The 19950-nt window shown below is 39.4% G+C and overlaps 1 protein-coding gene and 1 pseudogene across 1 annotated transcript in view; one reads left to right on the top strand and one right to left on the bottom strand.

The window, feature by feature from the left end:
* The window catches only part of RTTN (rotatin), a 181333-nt gene that overhangs the window by 32190 nt on the left and 129193 nt on the right, over positions 1-19950 (top strand). The window contains 8 exon segments of the mRNA XM_006147227.3: positions 8748-8960; positions 10232-10344; positions 11640-11766; positions 12247-12372; positions 13153-13269; positions 14137-14276; positions 17301-17472; positions 19273-19372. Of these exon segments, the coding sequence (XP_006147289.1) occupies positions 8748-8960; positions 10232-10344; positions 11640-11766; positions 12247-12372; positions 13153-13269; positions 14137-14276; positions 17301-17472; positions 19273-19372 (1108 nt within the window).
* Positions 16360-16804, bottom strand: LOC102471530 (28S ribosomal protein S17, mitochondrial pseudogene; annotated as a pseudogene).

Raw genomic sequence — 19950 nt, 5'->3', positions numbered from 1 at the left:
GGAATGCCGCGTGTATTTACTGAATATGATGAATAAGTGCTCTGTTATAAATTTCTTCTGATCATTTTACAGTGTGAAAGTACTTGGCTTTAGACCATTTTTAAAATAAGTGTAGGTACAGGGAACCAGCAGTTAGCGTAATGGCTATGTCGCTGGACTCCCACGTAGTCGACCGCGGTTCGCGTCTCGGACCCGGTGGCTTAAATCTCACGCCGGGCGCGTGTGCGTGCGTGCCCAAGATCCCGAGAGGAGAATGGAGGAGAAGGGATTGCGGCGTGACCATCCCCCCGGGGGGTGATTTCTCGCTTTCTGTCTCTATGTCTCTGTCTGTCTGGCGAGCGCACGCGCCCTATAGCGAAAACCTCTCCAAAAAAAAAAAAATGTAGGCACAAAGATTATATGGGAAATACAGAAATTGAGAAATGGCTAAGATTTTGAACAGTTTTTTTGGAGAGGTTTTTTTTTTTCCCCCACTATAGGGCGTGTGCGCTTGCCAGACAGACAGAGAGAGACATAGAGACAGAAAGTGAGAAATCACCCCCCAGGGGGATGGTCATGCTGCAGTCCCTTCTCCTCCATTCTCCTCTCGGGATCTTGGGCACGCACGCACATGCGCCATGCGTGAGTTTTAAGCCACTGGGTCCGGGACGCAAACCGCGGTCGACTACGTAGGAGTCCAGCGACATAGCCATTACACTAACTGCTGGTTCCCAAGATTTTGAACAGTTTTGACAAATCTTTTACGTAGCTGCTTTTAAGCCCTTGATGGCAATAAACTTTCTTCTATGCTTTTCTAGTCGTTTTATTTTTTATTCTTTACTTTCCCTGGCACTTTCTCTGCCTTATCATTGGTCTTTTTTTGGTTCATTGTTGTTTTTTTTGCCATAGAGCAGGGAGTGCTTGCCTGAAATAGGGAGGGACAGTGAGAGGGAAAGTGAGAAGTCACCCCTGGGGTGGTCATGCACTAATCCTTCTCCTCCATTTCCCTCTTGGGGTCTTGTGCATGCACACACATGTTCCTGGTGTGATTTTCAAACCGCTGGGTCTGGGAACTCGAACCATGAATGGCCATGTGGGAATCCAGTGTCTTAGCCACTGTGCCACCTGCTGGCCCTATAATTGATCTTTTTAAATTTTTATCTTTTATTCAGAAAATAAGGTGCATTTTAAAAAACATTTTAATAGGGCTAGCAGGTGCCTCAGTGGTTAAAGCACTGGACTCTCATGACCGACTGCAGTTGGAGCCCCAAGTGCATGTGCATATGTGCCCAGAATCCCGAGAGGAGAAAGGAGGGGAAGGGGCTGTGGCATGGCCATCCCCCTTGGGGGAGGGGGGTGATTTCTTATTTTCTCTCTCTTTTTGACAAGTACACACACCCTAGGGCAAAAAATCTTAAAAACATTTTTTCTAATGAGCAAGCAAAAATAACATTTTATTTATAGTTTCAAATTTGTTTTGAGTTATTTATTTTTTCTTTAAAATCAATTTGTAAGCACCTATAAAAAGTACTTGTTCCTTTTCTTTATCACTTATCTTCTTCTATTAGGTTGTCAGGAAAGTCATGATATATTTTTCTGTTTTTATATGCAAAAATGCATCATGACTTTCTGACGACCCAAGATATACTTTTATTTATTTTTAGAATTATTTACTTAATTTTATCATCCTTATTATTATTATTATTATTTTAATTTGTTATAGGACATGTGTGGTCACCACAGAAAGATAGAGAGAAAGAAAGTGGAAAGCAAGCTACCACATCCAGGATTTGAAATACGGTTGGCCATGTGGAAGTCTAGTGCCTTAACACCCAACTTCCTGTTGGCCCCTCTACTCTACACTTTTAAATTAAGCACTTCATAAATTTTAATGAACACTAATGATTACCAATACCATAAAAATCTTCCATCATTTGTACAAGCCTTTTTCTAGGACTATGATAGGTTCTGCTAGTGTTTGATAAGTAATACTGTGATCAATATCTGTATACCCAATTTACATGTTTTGGTTTCTAAGTTCCTAATAGGAGCATTGTTAAATCGAAGACTGAGGTTGTTCAAACATGTTTCTATTGTAAGCATAAAATTTAAAAAGATAGTTCCACAAATTTTTCATTTTTTTAAACAAATGTTTATTTAGTTTTACTTATTATTATTATTATTATTTTTAAATTCGACCAAAGAGACAGAGAGAGAGAGGGGGGAAAAGTGAGAAAGCAAGCCACCAGGTCTGGGATTTGAACCACGGTCAGCCATGTGGGAGTCTAGCATCTTAACCACCACACCATTTGCTGGCCCTACAAATTTTTCACTTTTACTAAAGAGTAGATAAAACAAATATATAGAAAAGAAAATTGAGAGATTATGTATAGGATAGTATTAATAAGTATATTTGAAAACTCGAAGAAGCAGAAAGTGCCCTGGGCCAGTAGCTCTTCCATGTATTGCTAATCAGTTTCTGAAGTTATGCAGTAGGATAACTTAATGAGGAAACTGAAATTTTTATATGACTTTTAATGCACTATCAGAAAAAAAAAATTCTGTAAAGGTTTTTCTCAAACTGTTTTTATTGCTTATATTCATATATGTTCAGAAAAGTACATAGTTCAATCTATATTTATCCCTAGAACAAGAAATAAGACGTTAATAACTTTCCAAAGTCCTGTTTACATAAATTTCCTTCCCAGGTGAACTCCTTTCGGTCATTGTAAATCAGTTTGTCTATTTTTTTTTCCAGTTATTTTTCTGTTTTTTCCATGACAGAGTGATGCAGAGACAGACAGGCACCCTGACTCGGTCTCTGTGTTTCGACCCTTCACTCAGTCCTACCACCAGCCAGGATCACAGTGTACCTGAGAATGTACCAAGTGCTCAGGTTGCACTGGGATGCAAATGTATTCTTGAAACTTGATTAGAAGAGGTTTTGTCATTACAGATTCTAATTAGCATTGCACAGGGGTACCCTTATTACCTGTGAACCCATGAGAAAAGTCCTACCAGTTGTTGAATGTTTGTTTTATATATTTAAAAAAAAATTGCCAGAGTGTATGTGCTGGGGGTGAGGGAAGGGATGGAAATTGGGGAGTAAGAATGCATCCTCCATGGGCTATGGCTAAGCCACAGTCCCTTCTCCTCCATTTCTCCCCCTTTCAGGATTTGGGCATGCATACACATGTGTGCCCAGCATGTATTTCAAGCCCCTGGGAAGTCAGTCCCATGTGGGATCTCTTTGTCCCAACTGCTGTACATCGGCCAGCCCAAATGTTGTTTAAATGACAGAATGAAGTATGCATTTTTTCAACTTTTCTTTTCCAGATTCATCACTGTTGTTGCTTATAGCAATAGTTTGTTAAGTATTAGTGCAAAATATTATTCCATCATATGAATGCATGTTAAAGATGATTTAATAGGGGGGAACCAGCAGTTAGCGTAATGGCTATGGCGCTGGACTCCCACGTAGTCGACCGCGGTTCGTGTCCCGGACCCGGTGGCTTAAATCTCACGCTGGGCGCGTGTGCGTGCGTGGCCAAGATCCCGAGAAGAGAATGGAGGAGAAGGGATTGCGGCGTGACCATCCCCCCTGGGGGGTGATTTCTCGCTTTCTGTCTCTCTGTCTCTCTGTCTGGCGAGCGCACGTGCCCTATAGCAAAAACCTCTCCAAAAAAAAAAAAAAAAAAAGATGATTTAATAGGTATAACATGTCTTAAATCTTATTTTTATTTTTTGTTTTATAATTTTTTACATGACTACCAGATTTTTAAAAATTAGTTAATTGATTCAATTTAATTTGACCAGAGAGAGAGAGAGAGAGAGAGAGAGAGAGAGAAAGACTCCAGGTCTGAGCTCCGAACTGCGGTTGGCCATGTGGGAGTCCGGTACCTTAATCACCATGCAATCTGCGAGCCCCTCATTATATAATTTTTAAACTGAAGTTTCTGGCTTACATATACTTGATGTATGTCTTGGTGGGATACAGCATGGTATTTAAAGGCACACACACAGTGTGCAATAATCAAACCAAGGACACACCTCTGTTCCTCTTCAACGGTGAGCATTACATCGTCATGCCTGTAAATCAGGAAGAGACGCTATGAGATGGTGTGTCACAGCAGAGTAGAAAATATGGACAATTTAATATGTATTTCAAAAAAACTCATAGAACTGACTTTATTTTTAAATGTGAGATTACATCTCTGAATTTGAATGTTAGTGGTAAAAATATCTCATATGATTCACATGCGAGTGTTTTATAGCATACTTATTGGAAAAAGAAGTGTGGCATGTTTAAATAAAAGGATAGGAGAAATTATGGCAACTAGAGAACTATTTCTTATGTTTTGTTGACCTTAGTTATTAAACATTTCCAGTTTTCTTCTCTAGAATTATACAGGGTATACAGTCCAAACCTCCATTTTCTAGTAACACTTACATTCATTCTATGTAATCAAGTCATCTGGGAAAGCAAGAATTAAACATCAAATTTTAAATACAGTATTTTGTTTTAGGAACATACATCACTTGTGTCAATTTTAATTTTTTTCAGTTGCCAGAGGGCACGTATACTTCCTAGGGACAGACTGAGAGATAGAGAGAGGGAGAAAGAGAAAGCACCCGGTAGGGCATGTTGTCCACAATTTCTAGTTCTCTCTCTGTCCATCTCATTGGGATTTTCAGCACACACACAGAGGCTGTTACATTTTTCATGGTCTGTCACGTGGACTCTCGCTTCCTTAATGACGAGGCTATAGGGCTGACCTGTATGAATTTTGACTTTTAACTTTTTTATTCACTAGTCATTATGCTTCTGAAGTAATTTTCTGTTTCGGAGAGTGGTAATTTTCCACAGCATAAACATTAAGAATGGAAGAATTCATTATGTAAGACTCGAGTGAAATTTAAAAATTTGTCTCACTTCGCATGATAAAGTTATATAACTGAAAAATTGATGGTGCTACAGTAACTTATTAAGTGTTACAGATGATTAATCTATACTTTGAGATATTGTTCCTATGGTATGTTTATGCTTTTTAAATGATTGTTTTCATATGTGCTTATATGGTCAGGAATCAACTAATATAAAAATCAATAGTTTATTTTTATTTAGTTAGAGTTAGGACAATATACAGTTAATTCATCATGCTTTTTTAAAAAAGTAGTTATTTTCATTTTTGTTTTGAAGACAAATCAGTATCTGTAATTGTTGGTAGCTTTTTAAAATATGTTACTCGAAACTTCATTAGAAAAGTTTTTGCCATTGTAGCGTATACTTAAGGTATTTGTTATAGATGGTTGTATTTGCTTTGATTGATTGATTAACCAAGTCCTTTAACAGGACATCTAAGCACCGCTGCTGTTCCATTGCTATTGTGACGCGCCTTCAGCTGATGTAAATCTGAGGTTATGCTGCCCTCTGCCTGTTGCCAGTCCACCAACAGTTGAAGTAGAATTTAGACTGAATATTTTAAACTTTAATTTTTTTGAATTGCTACCTACCAAGTATAGAATTTTTGATGTTAGAAAATGAAGGTGTAACTATGCAGATATTTTGTTAATTTGACAAAATAACCCGATAGGCATTTTTTTTGAAACTGATGTTGATTTTAAATGATTCTGGAGAATACTTTTATATAGGTTAAAATGATGTGTTGGGAATTATGTGGAAAATATTCTAGTTGAATAAACCACATTGGTAAAAAAAAAAAAAAAAAGAAAGTGAATGCAGTTTCATTTGATGTAACATCTGGGAAATCAGAGCTGAAAGGCCTGGCCCTGTGCTGAAAGCAGGATTATAGAGCATCCTAGCAACTGCTAGTACTCTTTCTCAGCTGTCCTCTGAGATGGAGGTGCAAAGAAGAGTTTGTACCAGAAAGCCTGTGGCTTTTCAGTGAGGTATACAGAAATCCAGTGACGCAGTGAAACTAACCGAGCGATCAGAGCACCCCTTTTCAAAGTGTAGCATACAAGCAGATCATGTGGAGATCTCGTTAATCACATCTCATGTATTCTGAGTCAGCCAAGGAGGGTGGGGCCAGATAGTCTGTTGCTAATGAGCCCTTAGATAATGCTTGGGCCACTCTGAATGGCCAAGTTTAGGGAAAGCAATTATTATACCACCTCCCCACCTCACACATGAGGTGGCTTTTTTGGAAAGTTTCTTTCTTTTTTGAAAGAGTGGGGAAGACAAGCACCCTGGACAGGGCCTCTTGCTGTTGAGCTCCTGCCCTGAGCCTTCCCAGCCAGCCACTGGGCACTGACAGGGACACTGAGCCACTGTTTTCCACATGGCTTCCAGCATTACAGACCAGTGTGCTGCTCTTACAGCGTGGAAACTTGGATTTATGTGCTCCTCATGAAATATCCCAATTGTGATTTTCAAATGTCATCTATTCAGTCATTGGAAAAGCCATGACACACGTTTGTCCAGCAAAACAGAAAAATGCAACATGACTTTTCCAATGACCCAGTACTTGTGGATGCCTCTCAAATTTGTGTTTCCACACCAGACATATCGCCTGAACTCTGACTTGTACGTAGGCAATGTCCTTTCTGACATCATCACTTGGATGAGATATCTCTAACTCAGCATGTCCCAAAACTAGATCTTCGCTTCCCTGCGTGTGTGCTTCCTATCTCCGTAAATGAAAACTTGCTTCTTTCCTTTCTCAGTAAATGGACAGGTAATTAAGTCAGACCTTGTGTCAACCTTTGACTCTCGTCTTTCACTTACACCTATATCTAATTCCTGAGCAAAATTCGCCACTTCTCTTAAATATCCATCTGCAGTGGGAGCTCCCCGAGTCAAACCTGTCACCCCATCTTGCTGGGTTGTTGCAGTAAATGACTCACTGGTCACTCAGCTTCCACCTTCATGCTTTGCTGTCCACTCTGAACCCTCTGAACTGAGACTCACCTGAAACCTTCCAGTGGTTTTCATCTGAAGACAGTCCTTAATGTGATCCAAAGCCTTACCTGATGCGCCATCGCCACACACCTGAGCCCATCTCCCAGGGCAAGGCAGGATGGCCTCTTTGCCACTAATCATACTGAATCTTTGTACATGGCTTTTCCCTCTTCTAAATGCTTTTTCCCAGAATCCACATGGCCCTGACTCTAGTCTAGATTGTGTAAATGTCACCATGTTGGAGGCCCTCCCCTGATCTGCCAGCGTGGTAGCTTTACCTGTGTCCAGCTCCCATCATTATTCCTCTCCATCTTTCTCATCACATTTAACACGTTTTTCTTTGCAGTCCTTGCCGTGCCTGGCATCCTGTGAAGCAGGCGTGTCCTTTACCTTCTCCAGTGAAACGCAGTTTCCTCATGGCAGTGGTTTTGTTTTTCTTCTTGCTCTGTTCCCCACATCTGGAGTCTAGTAGAGGAACCCAGTGGGAATCCACTTAATATTGCTGTGTGAGTGAATAATCAGTGACCAGATAATTTAGTTTCTCTCTGTCTTGTTTTCTCCACCAGGAGAATTCTTGGCAGAACAACGAAATTTCCCTTATCTTCCTAATAGCTGCTGTCTTACTAGTTAGGAGGGCTTTAATGCTTTGTAACCTAAAAATTTTGTTCCTAGAGTTTTCGATCTTTGAGAATTTTATTTTATTTAAGTGTATTGTTTTCTTTATGATTTAGTTCTGAATCATAAGTGTTTAAGCAGTTAATGATTATCATTAAAATACATTATTTATGAAATAATTCATGACCAAATTCCTTTTAGTAGAGACAGCATTTCAGCCATAATAGTGAACTCTGTCAATTTATTTTGGAAATTTGAATTTTCAATTCTTCATTTCTTTAATTGATGCTTACTGTTTTTTTTTTTTTCCTTTAATTTTCAGATTATTTCAGCTATTCTCTGCTTTCCAGAGAGAGACAGAGAAAAACCAGAGAGAAGACAGTACTTCTTCCCCGAATCGGGCACGGTCATGCCGCAATCTCTTCTTGAACTCCATTTCTCCATTCTTTTAGGATTTTGGGTTTTCACATACACACACCTGGTGTGTGATACAGTCTTATCACCATTTAAAAACAAACATGTAGTTTTCTTTTCTTTTTTTTTTTTTTTTCAGTTTTAAGCTCACTGACTTAAGGTTTTGAAATGTATACTATTTCATTTGAGTATGTTGATTTTATACTTATTAAGGAGCTATCTTCTGTGGGTTTCCTAGAAGTATTTTAAATATGTTGAATTTCTCCTTTCCCTTCTAAAGCACAGAGTCACACAGGAGATCAGTTTTCTGTTGAAATCAGTCTGTTATGACACTTGACTTCGTGTTAATCAGTTGAATGTGTTATTAATAGGTTCTGTGTTATGTGTTCAGCTATGAGACTCAGAAGTGTTCTTTTCTGGAGGAGTTTATTGGATTGATGTGAAGATTTGTGTGTGTATATAAAAAATAGTAGAGAAAAAGGTTGCATGATGTAGTTTATTGACAGAGATAAAACCAAAGTGCAGGGCCCGGGGAGAGAGTAGGTAGGGATATTGGTTTGGTGAAGAAGAAAACGTTCAGTATCCTGGGCTTTGAGAAAGAGTCACTATTTAGACCTGAGGCGTTACGGACAGAGAATCCCTTTGAACAAAGGCAGAGAGGTCGATGGTGTTGGGAAACAGAATGTTTTTTGGAACGAGATAAACCTTGTGATAGGGAATTACTCAAAAGAAAGCTGGACTAAAGATTATAATCTACCATGTTTTTCTAAAAACAATTAAAAATTTTTAATTTTTAATTTAAAAAAATTTATTAAAGGCAGGTGACATTTTACCAGAGCCGATGTCAGCAGCATTATTCCTGCTTTCTTTGGACATGCCTATTTCTTTGGAATATCCAAATATCCATGAAGCTATTGTGGCCTATTTGGAACAGCTGAATTCCGAAAGCTACAGTATTTACAAGCGAACCGCAGAGGCTGTCTATTCCATTGAATGTACCTGCAATTTCCTCTCTGATGTTGGGAAAGAGGTAAAAAGTTTTGTTAGTCTCGTTTTAAAATCCTTTTGTTCAAATATTTAGAAAATTTAACCTCTACTTTTCAGATCGACAGACATTTAACAATTGAATTATTAGAGGTGGGGATATATTCTTACTGAGTCAATTATCAGATTAAAGTAAGGATATGATTTGTGTAAAAGTAAAACAAACTTTAATTAATGGCTTATATTCATAATGTCAGGTGGCTTACACACAATAGTAGTTATCATATGTGTCTTAATTTTAAGAGTATCTCTGTGAAGTGACTTACTGTATATGGACTGAGTGACAGTTGATATAACCAGTATTCTGGGACCATTTTAATGCTTAATTTTTTTGGAGTTTTTGCTTTAACATTTTATAGATACCTATTACCTACACCAGTAGCTTGAGTTTTTAAATTAATTAGTCAACAAGTACATTGCTTATAATAAAGTAGTAGGATGATTTAAGTGGAATATCATAGCAATAGTTATATATCAGTATTTATCTCTTCAAAAAAGTATTATTAGAGTGTTAGATGGTACATTACCAATGAAAAGTTTAATGGGTTCTTATAGATATTGACTACAATAGTTGTTTATTGTTCAAAAATACCAAAAATAGATCCTGAAGATCTTGAAAAGCTAGAGAAAAAAATTCTTATTCATTTTGCTTCCACTTTGGAGTCTATCTGAACCTCATATTTATAAATTTCCTTTATTTACCAGCTACGGTTTCATTTCTTTTCCTTTTGCCACATTTTGATGCTACTAACTTCTTCTTTTTGCTGTAGATTAGGTCTTTGGGTTATTTCTGTGGCAGCCTACATTGACTGTCATCTCTGTTGCTAGAACGGGTCAGGACACGAGGAGAGGGAAGTAGTTAGTCACGTCCACTAGTCCTGCCTTTGAAAGAGAGGTGGGCTGCGAGCCAGTAGTTAAAGGGACGTGAGGAGAGGGAAGTAGTTAGTCACGTCCACTAGTCCTGCCTTTGAAAGAGAGGTGGGCTGCGAGCCAGTAGTTAAAGAACCAGGCAACCTGATTGTACCTTTAGCTTACTCAGAGTTGAATAATAGAATCTCCTGTGGCATTTAGCTACGGGTTTCCCCTCCTAGGCTGACATTTTTTAAAGGGTTTCTAGTTGAGAAAGTGAACGTAAGCAAATGCGAATAATCTCAAGGTCTCTGAGTACTCCAGTTTCTTGAAGCTGGCTAATTAGCTGTTGAGAATTGTATTGTACATGGACTTGACATTTACTGTCACATTCTGCTTCTTTTTTAGGGAGAGAAGAATTTCTTAGAATTAGTGGAGCTGGCTGACCAAGCCCTGCGTAGTTTTTCCTATCATCAGCATTTCCCTCTAATAAAGGAAATCATCTGCATTTGTTCAAAGATGTAATATATTCTTTCTTAGCATTATGTTGCTCTAGTATGCATGTCTGTGTGAGTGTGTGTACACTTAGAGTCAGTGAAAATGAAACTGACTTTTAAGTCTTTGTTGTTACTATTTCTTGTTTAAATTGCTTTTATATGTGTGTGGGTATAAATAAAAATATATATGTATAGCTAGTCATATTCATCCATAAATAACAACTATTTTATTCAAGAGTAAACTTTAAAAATGTCATGCTTGCAGTAAAATGGATAATGCTTGGAATTTTTTTTTTTTTTTGAGAGGTTTTAGCTACAGGGCACGTGCGCTCACCAGACAGACAGAGAGAGACATAGAGACAGAAAGCGAGAAATCACCCCCTAGGGGGGATGGTCATGCCGCAGTCCCTTCTCCTCCATTCTCCTCTCGGGATCTTGGGCACGCACGCACATGCGCCTGGTATGAGTTTTAAGCCACTGGGTCCGGGACGCAAACCACGGTCGACTACGTGGGAGTCCAGCGACATAGCCATTACGCTAACTGCTGGTTCCCAGGTAATGCCTGGAATTTTAAAAAACTTTTTAAAACTGGCTAATGGGCAAATTGCTAGATGAATTTCCTTGTAGATTTGTTTTGTCATCATTGCCTGTTTTCTTCTTTTTAAAATTAATTTATTTTATAATTTCTCACTTACATTTAATTGTTATACATCTCTGTGGACTACAATACGGCTTTTCAAAGCACATATGCTATATGTGATCATCAGCCCTTAGATTTTTATACATTTGTTTTTGGTATTCATCCAGACAGACTATTCAGACTGACTATTCTCTCTCTGGCGAGAACGTCAGCCGTTCTGAAACAAGTAAGAACTTGGATAAGTACTTACTACTATCAATTGGTTAAATAAGATCTCAACCGGAGCACCCAATAGGGCTGTGGCCTAGTGTTTAAGGGAAACCGTATCCCACATGGTTGACCATAGTTTAAATCCCAGCTCTAGCACCGTGGAGGACGTGCTGGATACATGTGTGTGCTGGTCCCGAATCCTCATAGCATGGAGAAATGGGGGAGAAGGGATTGTGGTGTGACCACTTCCCACTGGGGGATGTTTACTCCTCTTTGTCTCCCTGTCTTTCTCTCTCCCTCTGGTGAGCACAGGTGCCCTCTGGCAATTAAAACTATGTAAATATAGTATAAATGTGAAATCCTCGTTGGAGGAATTAGAGTAGGTAGAAGTCCCTTTCAGTGAAGTTGGCAGTCTTTTGTGTAGTAACGTGCTTCCTTAGAGGTCTTGGATGTTTTGTTTTCTTACCAGCTGGAAATCCGCACAGGCCAGTCCACTACTACAAGGAGAGAGTCAGAAGGTGCTTCTCCGCATGTTGTCCCACCCGTTGCCCCAAGTGAAGGCTGAAGCTTACCACTGCTGTCTGGAAATTATTAAGGTGGAGTTTTGTTTTGTTTTTGAGATCTATTTAGTCAACCGCGGTTTGCGTCCTCGACCCGGTAGCTTAAAACTCACACTGGGCATGTGTGCGTGCGTGCCCAAGATCCCGGGAGGAGAATGGAGGAGAAGGGATTGCGGCGTGACCATCCCCCCTGGGGGGTGATTTCTTGCTTTCTGTCTCTATGTCTCTCTCTGTGTCTGGCGAGCGCATGCGCCCTATAGCAAAAAACCTCTCCAAAAAAACAAACAAACAAAAATATTTTCCCATTCTGAGGGCTGTCAATTCACACTAATTGTCTTTTGCCATGAAGAAATTTCTTAGTCTGATGTAATCCCACTTGTCTATTTTGGGGATTATCGACTGTGCTTTGGGGTCTTGTGTAAGAAGTCTTTTCCTATCCCAGTGTCTCCCAGAGTTTCCCCAGTGTTTTCTAGAAGTGTCATCATTTTTAAAAACTTTTTTTGTGTTATTTTACAGGAATGTTTAGGAATCCACAATGTCACTAAACCTGTGTCTTCCCTGTGTAATGGAATTCATTTTCTACTGCATCCAAAAGTTCTGTATGAAATCTCTGCATTTGGCATTCAAGAACCCAAAAATGAGGTATGACGTGTTAAAAATAAATGCAAAGGAAGACTGTGATTTAGATACTTAGTTAAATCAAGGCAATGTTCTAATAAAAATATAAAAATAGGTAGTATGAAGAGAAACTAGAAGGAAACTTGTTTTTGATATATTAGGTCAGTCATGGTGTTAACAACTTAAAAAGAAATGTTAAAGAAAATGTGAGAGTCAAAATATAGGACATAATTGACCTCAATAAAAGTCAGATCGGGGACCAGCAGATGGAGTAATGGTTATATCACTGAATTCCCATGTAGTCAACCGTGGTTCGAGTCCTGGACTGTGTGGCTTAAAACTCACGCCGGGTGCATGTGCATGTGCATATGTGCCCAGAATCCTGAGAGGAGACTGGAGGAAAAGGGACTATAGTGTGTTCATCCCTCCTGGGGGTGATTTCTCACTTTGTGTCTCTCTGTCTTTCTTTGTCTCTCTGGTGAGTGCACATGCCCTATAGCAAAAACTCTCTCTAAAAAATAACAAAAAATCAGGTCGATTTACTTAGTTTTTTAACCTAAGATACAGAGAACTATGCAATAATTACATGAAGTAGGTTATTTCAGTAAAAATTTTAACATAAGAAAAAAAATGTACCTTAAACATAAAAAAGTGAAAATCATTAAGGAAGAAAAATTGGTTGAGAGCGGAAACATTTGAAGAAAGGTGTGGTTACAGTGCCTTCCAGATCTTGTGATGTGCGCACGTGTGTAAGGTGACAAGCGAGACGCCTCCTTTCAGGGATTGCTCTCTGTTGTTGAGCAGGTGAGCACTGCTGCCAAGGCCATCCTCTTGTACCTGCTTCAGGGACGATTGATGATGACAGCGCCGACCTGGAACAAGTTTATTGAATCTCTCTGTCCTGTTATTCCAATACTGCAGGTACCCCGTGCAGTTCACCTTTTATGATACCATTTATCCGTAGCTGAGTGTGATTGATTTAAATGCATGCACATAGCAGAGCTGTCATGTAGTGGCAGAAGTGAAGAGGAGCGTGAAGGTGCTCGATAAGTGAGGAGGAAGCGGGTGCTGGCTTGTTTCTGGCAGAGGGTTCCACCAGGGTAGTTGATTTGTCTGTGTATACTTTATGCATCTGGGTGGGAGCTTAAAAAGTGAGGTGTGGGCACTTAGCATGGACCACGAAAGATGGAGCTCAACCTTATGGAGATGTTTTTAGGCAAAACTTGATAGTTAGCCTGCCTCATCATTTCCACCTGGGCGTATATATGATGCGAGCAATACCTTGCATCACAGGCTCTTGGAAACAAAGATTTTTTTAGCAGTCCTCTGGGCAGTAAAGGAGTACGAGACATTTAGGTCCCTCCCTCCTTTGGATGAAAGGGTGGAGAAAGAACATGCCAGCCATCATGGGCACTCTCTTAGAAAAGAGAGTCCAGGCCTGGGGCCTGGAGCTCACAAGGGCCTGCTCTCTGCATCGAGGATTTGTAGCACTTCATCTTCCTACTGTGAGGGCTAACTAAGGATTTGACAGGCGCTTCATTTAGGGCAGGTTCCACTACTGGAGTCTTAGAAAACAGAAATATTGACAGTTGTCAGGACGGCTGGCATACTTTCCTAGGTTCTTCAGTATTATTCTTTAATACAGTTTTATGTAAGGTTCTTACATTCTACTGAATTGAAAGAAATTTATGAGTTGCTTGACAGGTCAATATAATTATTACTCAAATTGGAAAGTTAATCAACTTGTGTGATATTGAGCAATAATTTGTTTTTAAAAAAATCTTTTAGGGCTATGCAGACACAGAAGATCCTTTGGGTAACTGCATTCTCCTTCTAAGCAAAATGAGTTCTGAGGCAGGAGAAGGAATTCTTCCCTGTACTACCCGATTAAAATCCATGCTGCGACTTTTGCTAGTGAAAAAGCCATCGTGAGTCCAACAATATTTTGCTTATATAAGATTAATGGAATTGTCTAAGTAACTGTGGTGTTCTATCAATCTGAAACAGGATGGTACTAAAGAATTTAAAAGACATTGATTCTTTAGTATTAGGTTTTTTTTTATCATTAGCGATCCTTCATCTTCTGCTATGTGAAGCTCAGCAGATACAAGGTCTTCTAGATCCTTTCTTGAGATGTTTATCCTTGGTATCCCCTGCCAGATCAGCCTGTATTAGTACTGCTACTAAGTGCTGTGGCGTTAGAGGCAAGTCGGGGGGCCATGGAGATAAATTGATGGCAGAAATTGAAGTACATTCCCTTCCCATCTCTTCAGAAATTGTTAGCCTGCTGAAGGGATCCTCTTCTAAACATCTGTTTGAAAAATTGTTCATTAAAGTGTAGTAGGCTACTTGCCATATAGATCAGAGTTACACAGGTATTCTAAATTCATATAGCTTGTACTCTTACTTGGAAAATGAGTATCGTATCCTTGATCATTAGTATAGGTATCATAGGCCAGAGAAGAGGAGAAGTATATCGTTTTCGTTCCGTCTCTGTCCATGCAGCATGAAGCTTCTCTGTTCTCTTTAGCATCAGTGGTTAGATTTTTATAATGCAGGAAGAAGTGGGCAGGTGGAGTTAATGTTTGTGCTCCTTGTGGATTGCCTCTTTCCGTATTCTTGTAGACCCTGGGTAGTATATTTATTTCATGCCAGTGTAGACTCCTTATTCTAACTCCAAAGTTTGGTGATTTCACATAATAGAGGTTTAGCTTCAGTTTAGTTTTTCTTCCCTGAGAGAGACACAGAGAGAGAGAGAAAGAGAGAGAGCGAGAGCGAGAGAGAGAGAGAGAGAGAGAGAGCGCCCGCCACCCCAGCAGGATCGTGAGGCCGTGATCTGCCCTGGCTGCAGCCTGCCCTGAATCATGGGCACCCACATGCCCAGCACCCTCGGGGAGGTCTCCAGATGGAAACTGGACCCTCTTGTGGGTCAGCCTTGCAGAGCATTGCACTTTATTGCTGTGTCACTGTGTAGCCCCAACATTGTAGAAGTTTATTTCTTGTTCACTTATAGGGACCAGAGGTCCCTGGGTAAACAAAAACACTCTTTTCAGGAAGGATGTCCCCAGGATCTGAGGGAAATACCAGACTTCTTATTGGGTAAGGTGATTCTTATCTTACCCAATGAACTTAAACTAATGAACTTAAAATAATTTGAATTATGTATTTGTTTTCCTTAATTAATTTCATCCCTTCTCAATCATATGTACCCAGCATGCTTTTCAAGCTATTGGATCTGGGACTTGCACCACATAGTTGGCTGTGTGGGATCCAGCCACCCTAACCACCATGTCACCTGACTGGTCTGAATATGAATTTTCTTTCTTTGCTTTTTCTCTTTTAAGGTTTTTGCCATAGGGTGTGTGCACTCACTGGAGAGAAACGGAGACAGTGAGAGGGAAAGTGAGAAATCACCCCCCCCCCAGGAGGGATGGCCATATGGTAAACCCTTCTCCTCCATTCTCTTCCCGGGATTTTGGGCACACACATATATGTGCTCAACATGATTTTCAAGCTGCTGGGTCTAGGATTTGAACTATGGTCATCCATGTGGGAGTCCAGCACTATAACCACTATACTACTTGTTGGCCCCTGATTGTGAATGTTTTCATTGTCTTATAGCTAGTACTTAAAACCTCCCAGCTTGTACTACCACATAAAGTAGGCCCAATTTCCAGGTAGCTTAAGAACCTGCTGGAGGAGTGACAGATGCATGATTGTCTTAGTATCTCCCACTTCAGTGACTTTGTCCACTTAATGATGGTTCTGTTTTTCCATTTCATTGTTTAGTGGCATGCATTTAGATAAAGATAAAATAGTTGCACAGTCAACTGATTTTAATGGGAAACAAAAGTGTGTTTTCATATTTAAGTAGAATACGTTTGATTTTTTTAATGAAAAATTATAACAAGTTCTTCATTTAATTTTAGTTATTTAATAATATACCATAAGAGTAACTGTGTAGTTTATGATAAAACTGAGAAAATGTTCTTTTCCCATAAAGTGAACATGTCAGTCTTTCCCTTTGGTTCCTTCCAATCCTCCTTCATGTGTTGAAGAGATACTGAGTTCTTCTAGGGTTTTGGTTAGGTGGGTGGTTTCCGAACTGACTGGGCTCTCCAGGTAGGTAGTTTCTGCACAGGGTCTTCCTGTCACTGGATCTATGACTTTTCCAACTTTGAAAACAATCTCAGCCAGTTCATGTTTCACGTGCTTTGTTCGTGGAACAGGTAAAGCTTTGAGAAGCACGATATCCCCGGCTGTACACTGCTGAAGGGCATCGTGGGCAAAGTAGGTTTTTCTCTTATTAAAATACTTTAATAAATAGGGATTCAGAACAAGCCTGGTCACTCTCACTTTAGCAGTTTTTTGCATTGCTGTCCCAGTCACTTTCCCCACGATCCACTTGGCATGGACAGATGAACAAGTTACTGACATTATGGCTCTGGTCCTCTGCAGTTCTGCGGTACAATCCAGAATATGTTTGATTTCTAATAGAAGAAAATTTCCATACCATTGTGGTGATATTGCACATTAGTTATGAGTATAATTACTCTTCCGGGTGATTTGGCTTAGTGTGGAGACTCTGGTTATAGTCTTTGATACTTCTTTTGGTTGAGATAGATTACTTGATTTGAAGTCAGGAGTTACAGATTTAATTTACAGGGTAATTTATTGGAGTTAACTGTGATATTTAATCACAGTGAATCTGTCTCATTGTGCTTATTGATTGTTCTGTTTCTGATGTTTATTTTATGAATATTATAAAATTGAGTAAATAGTTGTAATTATATATAAAAGAGTTTTTAACAGAAAAATAAAATATTAATAATGCCAATATAAATTTAGCTAATTATTACAATTTATTGATAAAGTTCTTTGTAATTATAGGCTTTCTATATAGACATTTGTATTTTATGGACTGTGGACTTAAGTGCTTTTGGTGTCTTTAGGGTCCGTTCACTGGCATTAAAGCTTTTAGCATTTCATCTTACCAGTGAAGAAGGTGCTGATGCAAAGCGCCCGTTACTAGATGCTAGAGTTCTCTCCAGAGTTACTAACTTATTCATTGTGAAAACACCTATTGAGCTCAAGTTGGATGACAGAAGAGAACTGGTTATTAAGGTGAGTATGACTTTTGAGTGTATGGCTGTGTTTGTTGATGCATTGGTATAGCACATATTATTCGTGACATTCTTCAATTTGTATTTACCTTGGGGAGCAGCAGAGGGGGAGAGTTGCCATGATTCGGGGTTAGTTTGAAATTGTGTTTTGGCGTCATCCAGCTTCTGGGTGCAGAACAACGATTTCTTGAATGTTGCACGCATTAGATTCCTTTTAATTTAGTATATACCTTGGAAGTGCAAATTATTGTGAATAGTATTTTAACATAGCTTAAGGTAAATCTTTTGTATCAGAAAGAAATTTTGTGATGACTTGTAAAAACAATTATCACTAACCTAAAAGCTATTAGGAATTCTTGTATTTATGATGGAAATAGCCTATAATAGCAAAATAGAGAAAGTTCTTATGACAGAAGTTCCAGCATCTTCATTGAAAGAGGAAAAAAATAATTCAGGAGGCAAAGGCAGTTTCTCTGAAATGCTGCAACAGCTGAGATTTTTTTGCTAATCCGTTTTCTTAATCTTTGGCTTCTTATAAAATTCCATAGTTTAACATTCATGTTCCTGTCTTTAACTGGACTGCACTTACATTATTGTAGAATGATGCAGAATTTTCTGAAGAAAGCTGTCCATTATCTTAATTGACTCATTCCTGTGTTTTATAGCTCCTCATTTTCACATCAACCTCTCCTTTTTTTTTTTCTTTTGCAATTTCTCAGTTTTTATTTGAGTTTAGACTAACTCACTAAAGCCTGTGGTAGTACTATAGAGCAGTATATTGGGCTTTCAGGAAAGTTAAGATTTTTTTTTTTTGTGTGTAGAAAACCATAGAAAAGTATGTCATGACTTTCCTGATGGCCTAGTGCAATACACTCTCTTTGGAAACACATTCAATGTTCACACCTAAGTAGGCAGGGCCATGCCACAGCTGTGGCAGGAGGATAGGAGAGTTGTCCACCCGCATGGTTGGGCAGTTCCCGAGTACTGATTTACTGGGGGTGCCCCTGCGCCCTGTGTGTGCCATGGAGGAAGGTGGGAAGGGGGTGTCTGAACTGTCTCATGTGATCTGTATTCGAACTAGAAGAGAGCTGTGGGTGGGAGAAGGAAGGTACGTCGTCTTTGTACCTGTCCTGTCCCTTTTTCTTGTTTCCGCTTTTGCCATCAGACTCTGTTTTGGCATGAAGTGACAGAGACTGGTTTGAAGGTGGCTTTGTTGGTGTGCTGGTCTCAGGGAGCCATCTGCTCTAGAGTGTCCTAAGAAAGAGGTGACAGAAGGCCATGGGATATCCAACCAGGGAATTCCTGAGTCAGAGAAATCCTGAGTCCCAGGTCTGGGCCACTCTTCTCAAGTTAGCTGGTCTTACCTGAGAGATGTTAGTGAACAGTGGTATTTTCTGTGAGGTTCCCATGGTGGCTAACAGATTAATGGTTAAGTGACTTCCTAGTAAAAATGTACATTAAGAAGAGAGGCCTGGGGCTGGATGGTGGTGCCACTCTGTGGGCCTCACCCACATGGGGACGTCCTGAGTGTGCTCTCTTTCTCTGTCCCACTCATGGAAGAAATATATAAATTAAAAATAATTATAGAAAGAGAATTATTGGAAATGATGACTCTTTGTTTCAGATCCTAAGTTTCTTCTTGACTTAAGGCATTGTTGTGGCAAATTTACATGTGAATATATGCTTCATTTAAGTAAGTTGACCTTTTGAGCTTTTGTTCTTATAGCATAATCTGTAAAGTTTTATTGGAAAACTGGAAGCAGAGAAAACTATAATTTTCTTCGTGATTTTTGGTTTGTAGCTGGAGACTGTTGAAAAGGTGTATGAAATCTTCACCTCAGATGATGTCGATCTCGTGTTGAGAAAGTCGGCTGCGGAACAGTTAGCTGTGATTATGCAAGGTAACGTCTTCTGGGGAATGGTTGCTGCACTGCTGTAGTGGAGCATGAGATTGCTGTGCGGAGCGGTGCCAGGGGCTGGCCAGCTACCGTTTATAGCTGGATCTGGCCAGTGGCCTGTTGTCGTTACAGCCCTCAGGTTAAGAATCGTTTTTTCATCTGTGGTGTCATTAAAATTATAAAACCTCCACCAAGGAATATACATCAGAGACCAGTGTGGCCAGCCAAAGCCAAGGTATTTACTTTCTGGTTCTTTACAAGAAGGATTTGCTGACCCTTGGTCTTGATAATCATTATTTGACATGTAGAAGGCCACCTGATGGAATGATCTTCCTTGTAACATATTGGCATAATTCTGACAGTAAAGTGCATGTTCTTTTCTCACCGTACCTGGTACATGATATATACAGTTTGTACCATCTCGTGTAGATAAATTAAGGGCTTAAGGGTTTACTTTGAGAAACAACTAGTAATATAAACTATTAGTTTTGTTTTTAGTGTTTTATTCCATAGGCTTCCATTGTTTGAGTTAGCTTTCCATACATGTATGGGATGTATTTGTTTAGTATTGATGAAAAACA

Source organism: Tupaia chinensis, unplaced genomic scaffold, assembly GCF_000334495.1.
Source record: "Tupaia chinensis unplaced genomic scaffold, TupChi_1.0 Scaffold000206_1, whole genome shotgun sequence".
In the NCBI taxonomy this organism is placed as follows: Eukaryota; Metazoa; Chordata; class Mammalia; order Scandentia; family Tupaiidae; genus Tupaia; species Tupaia belangeri.
This window is presented reverse-complemented; position numbering and strand designations above follow the sequence as displayed.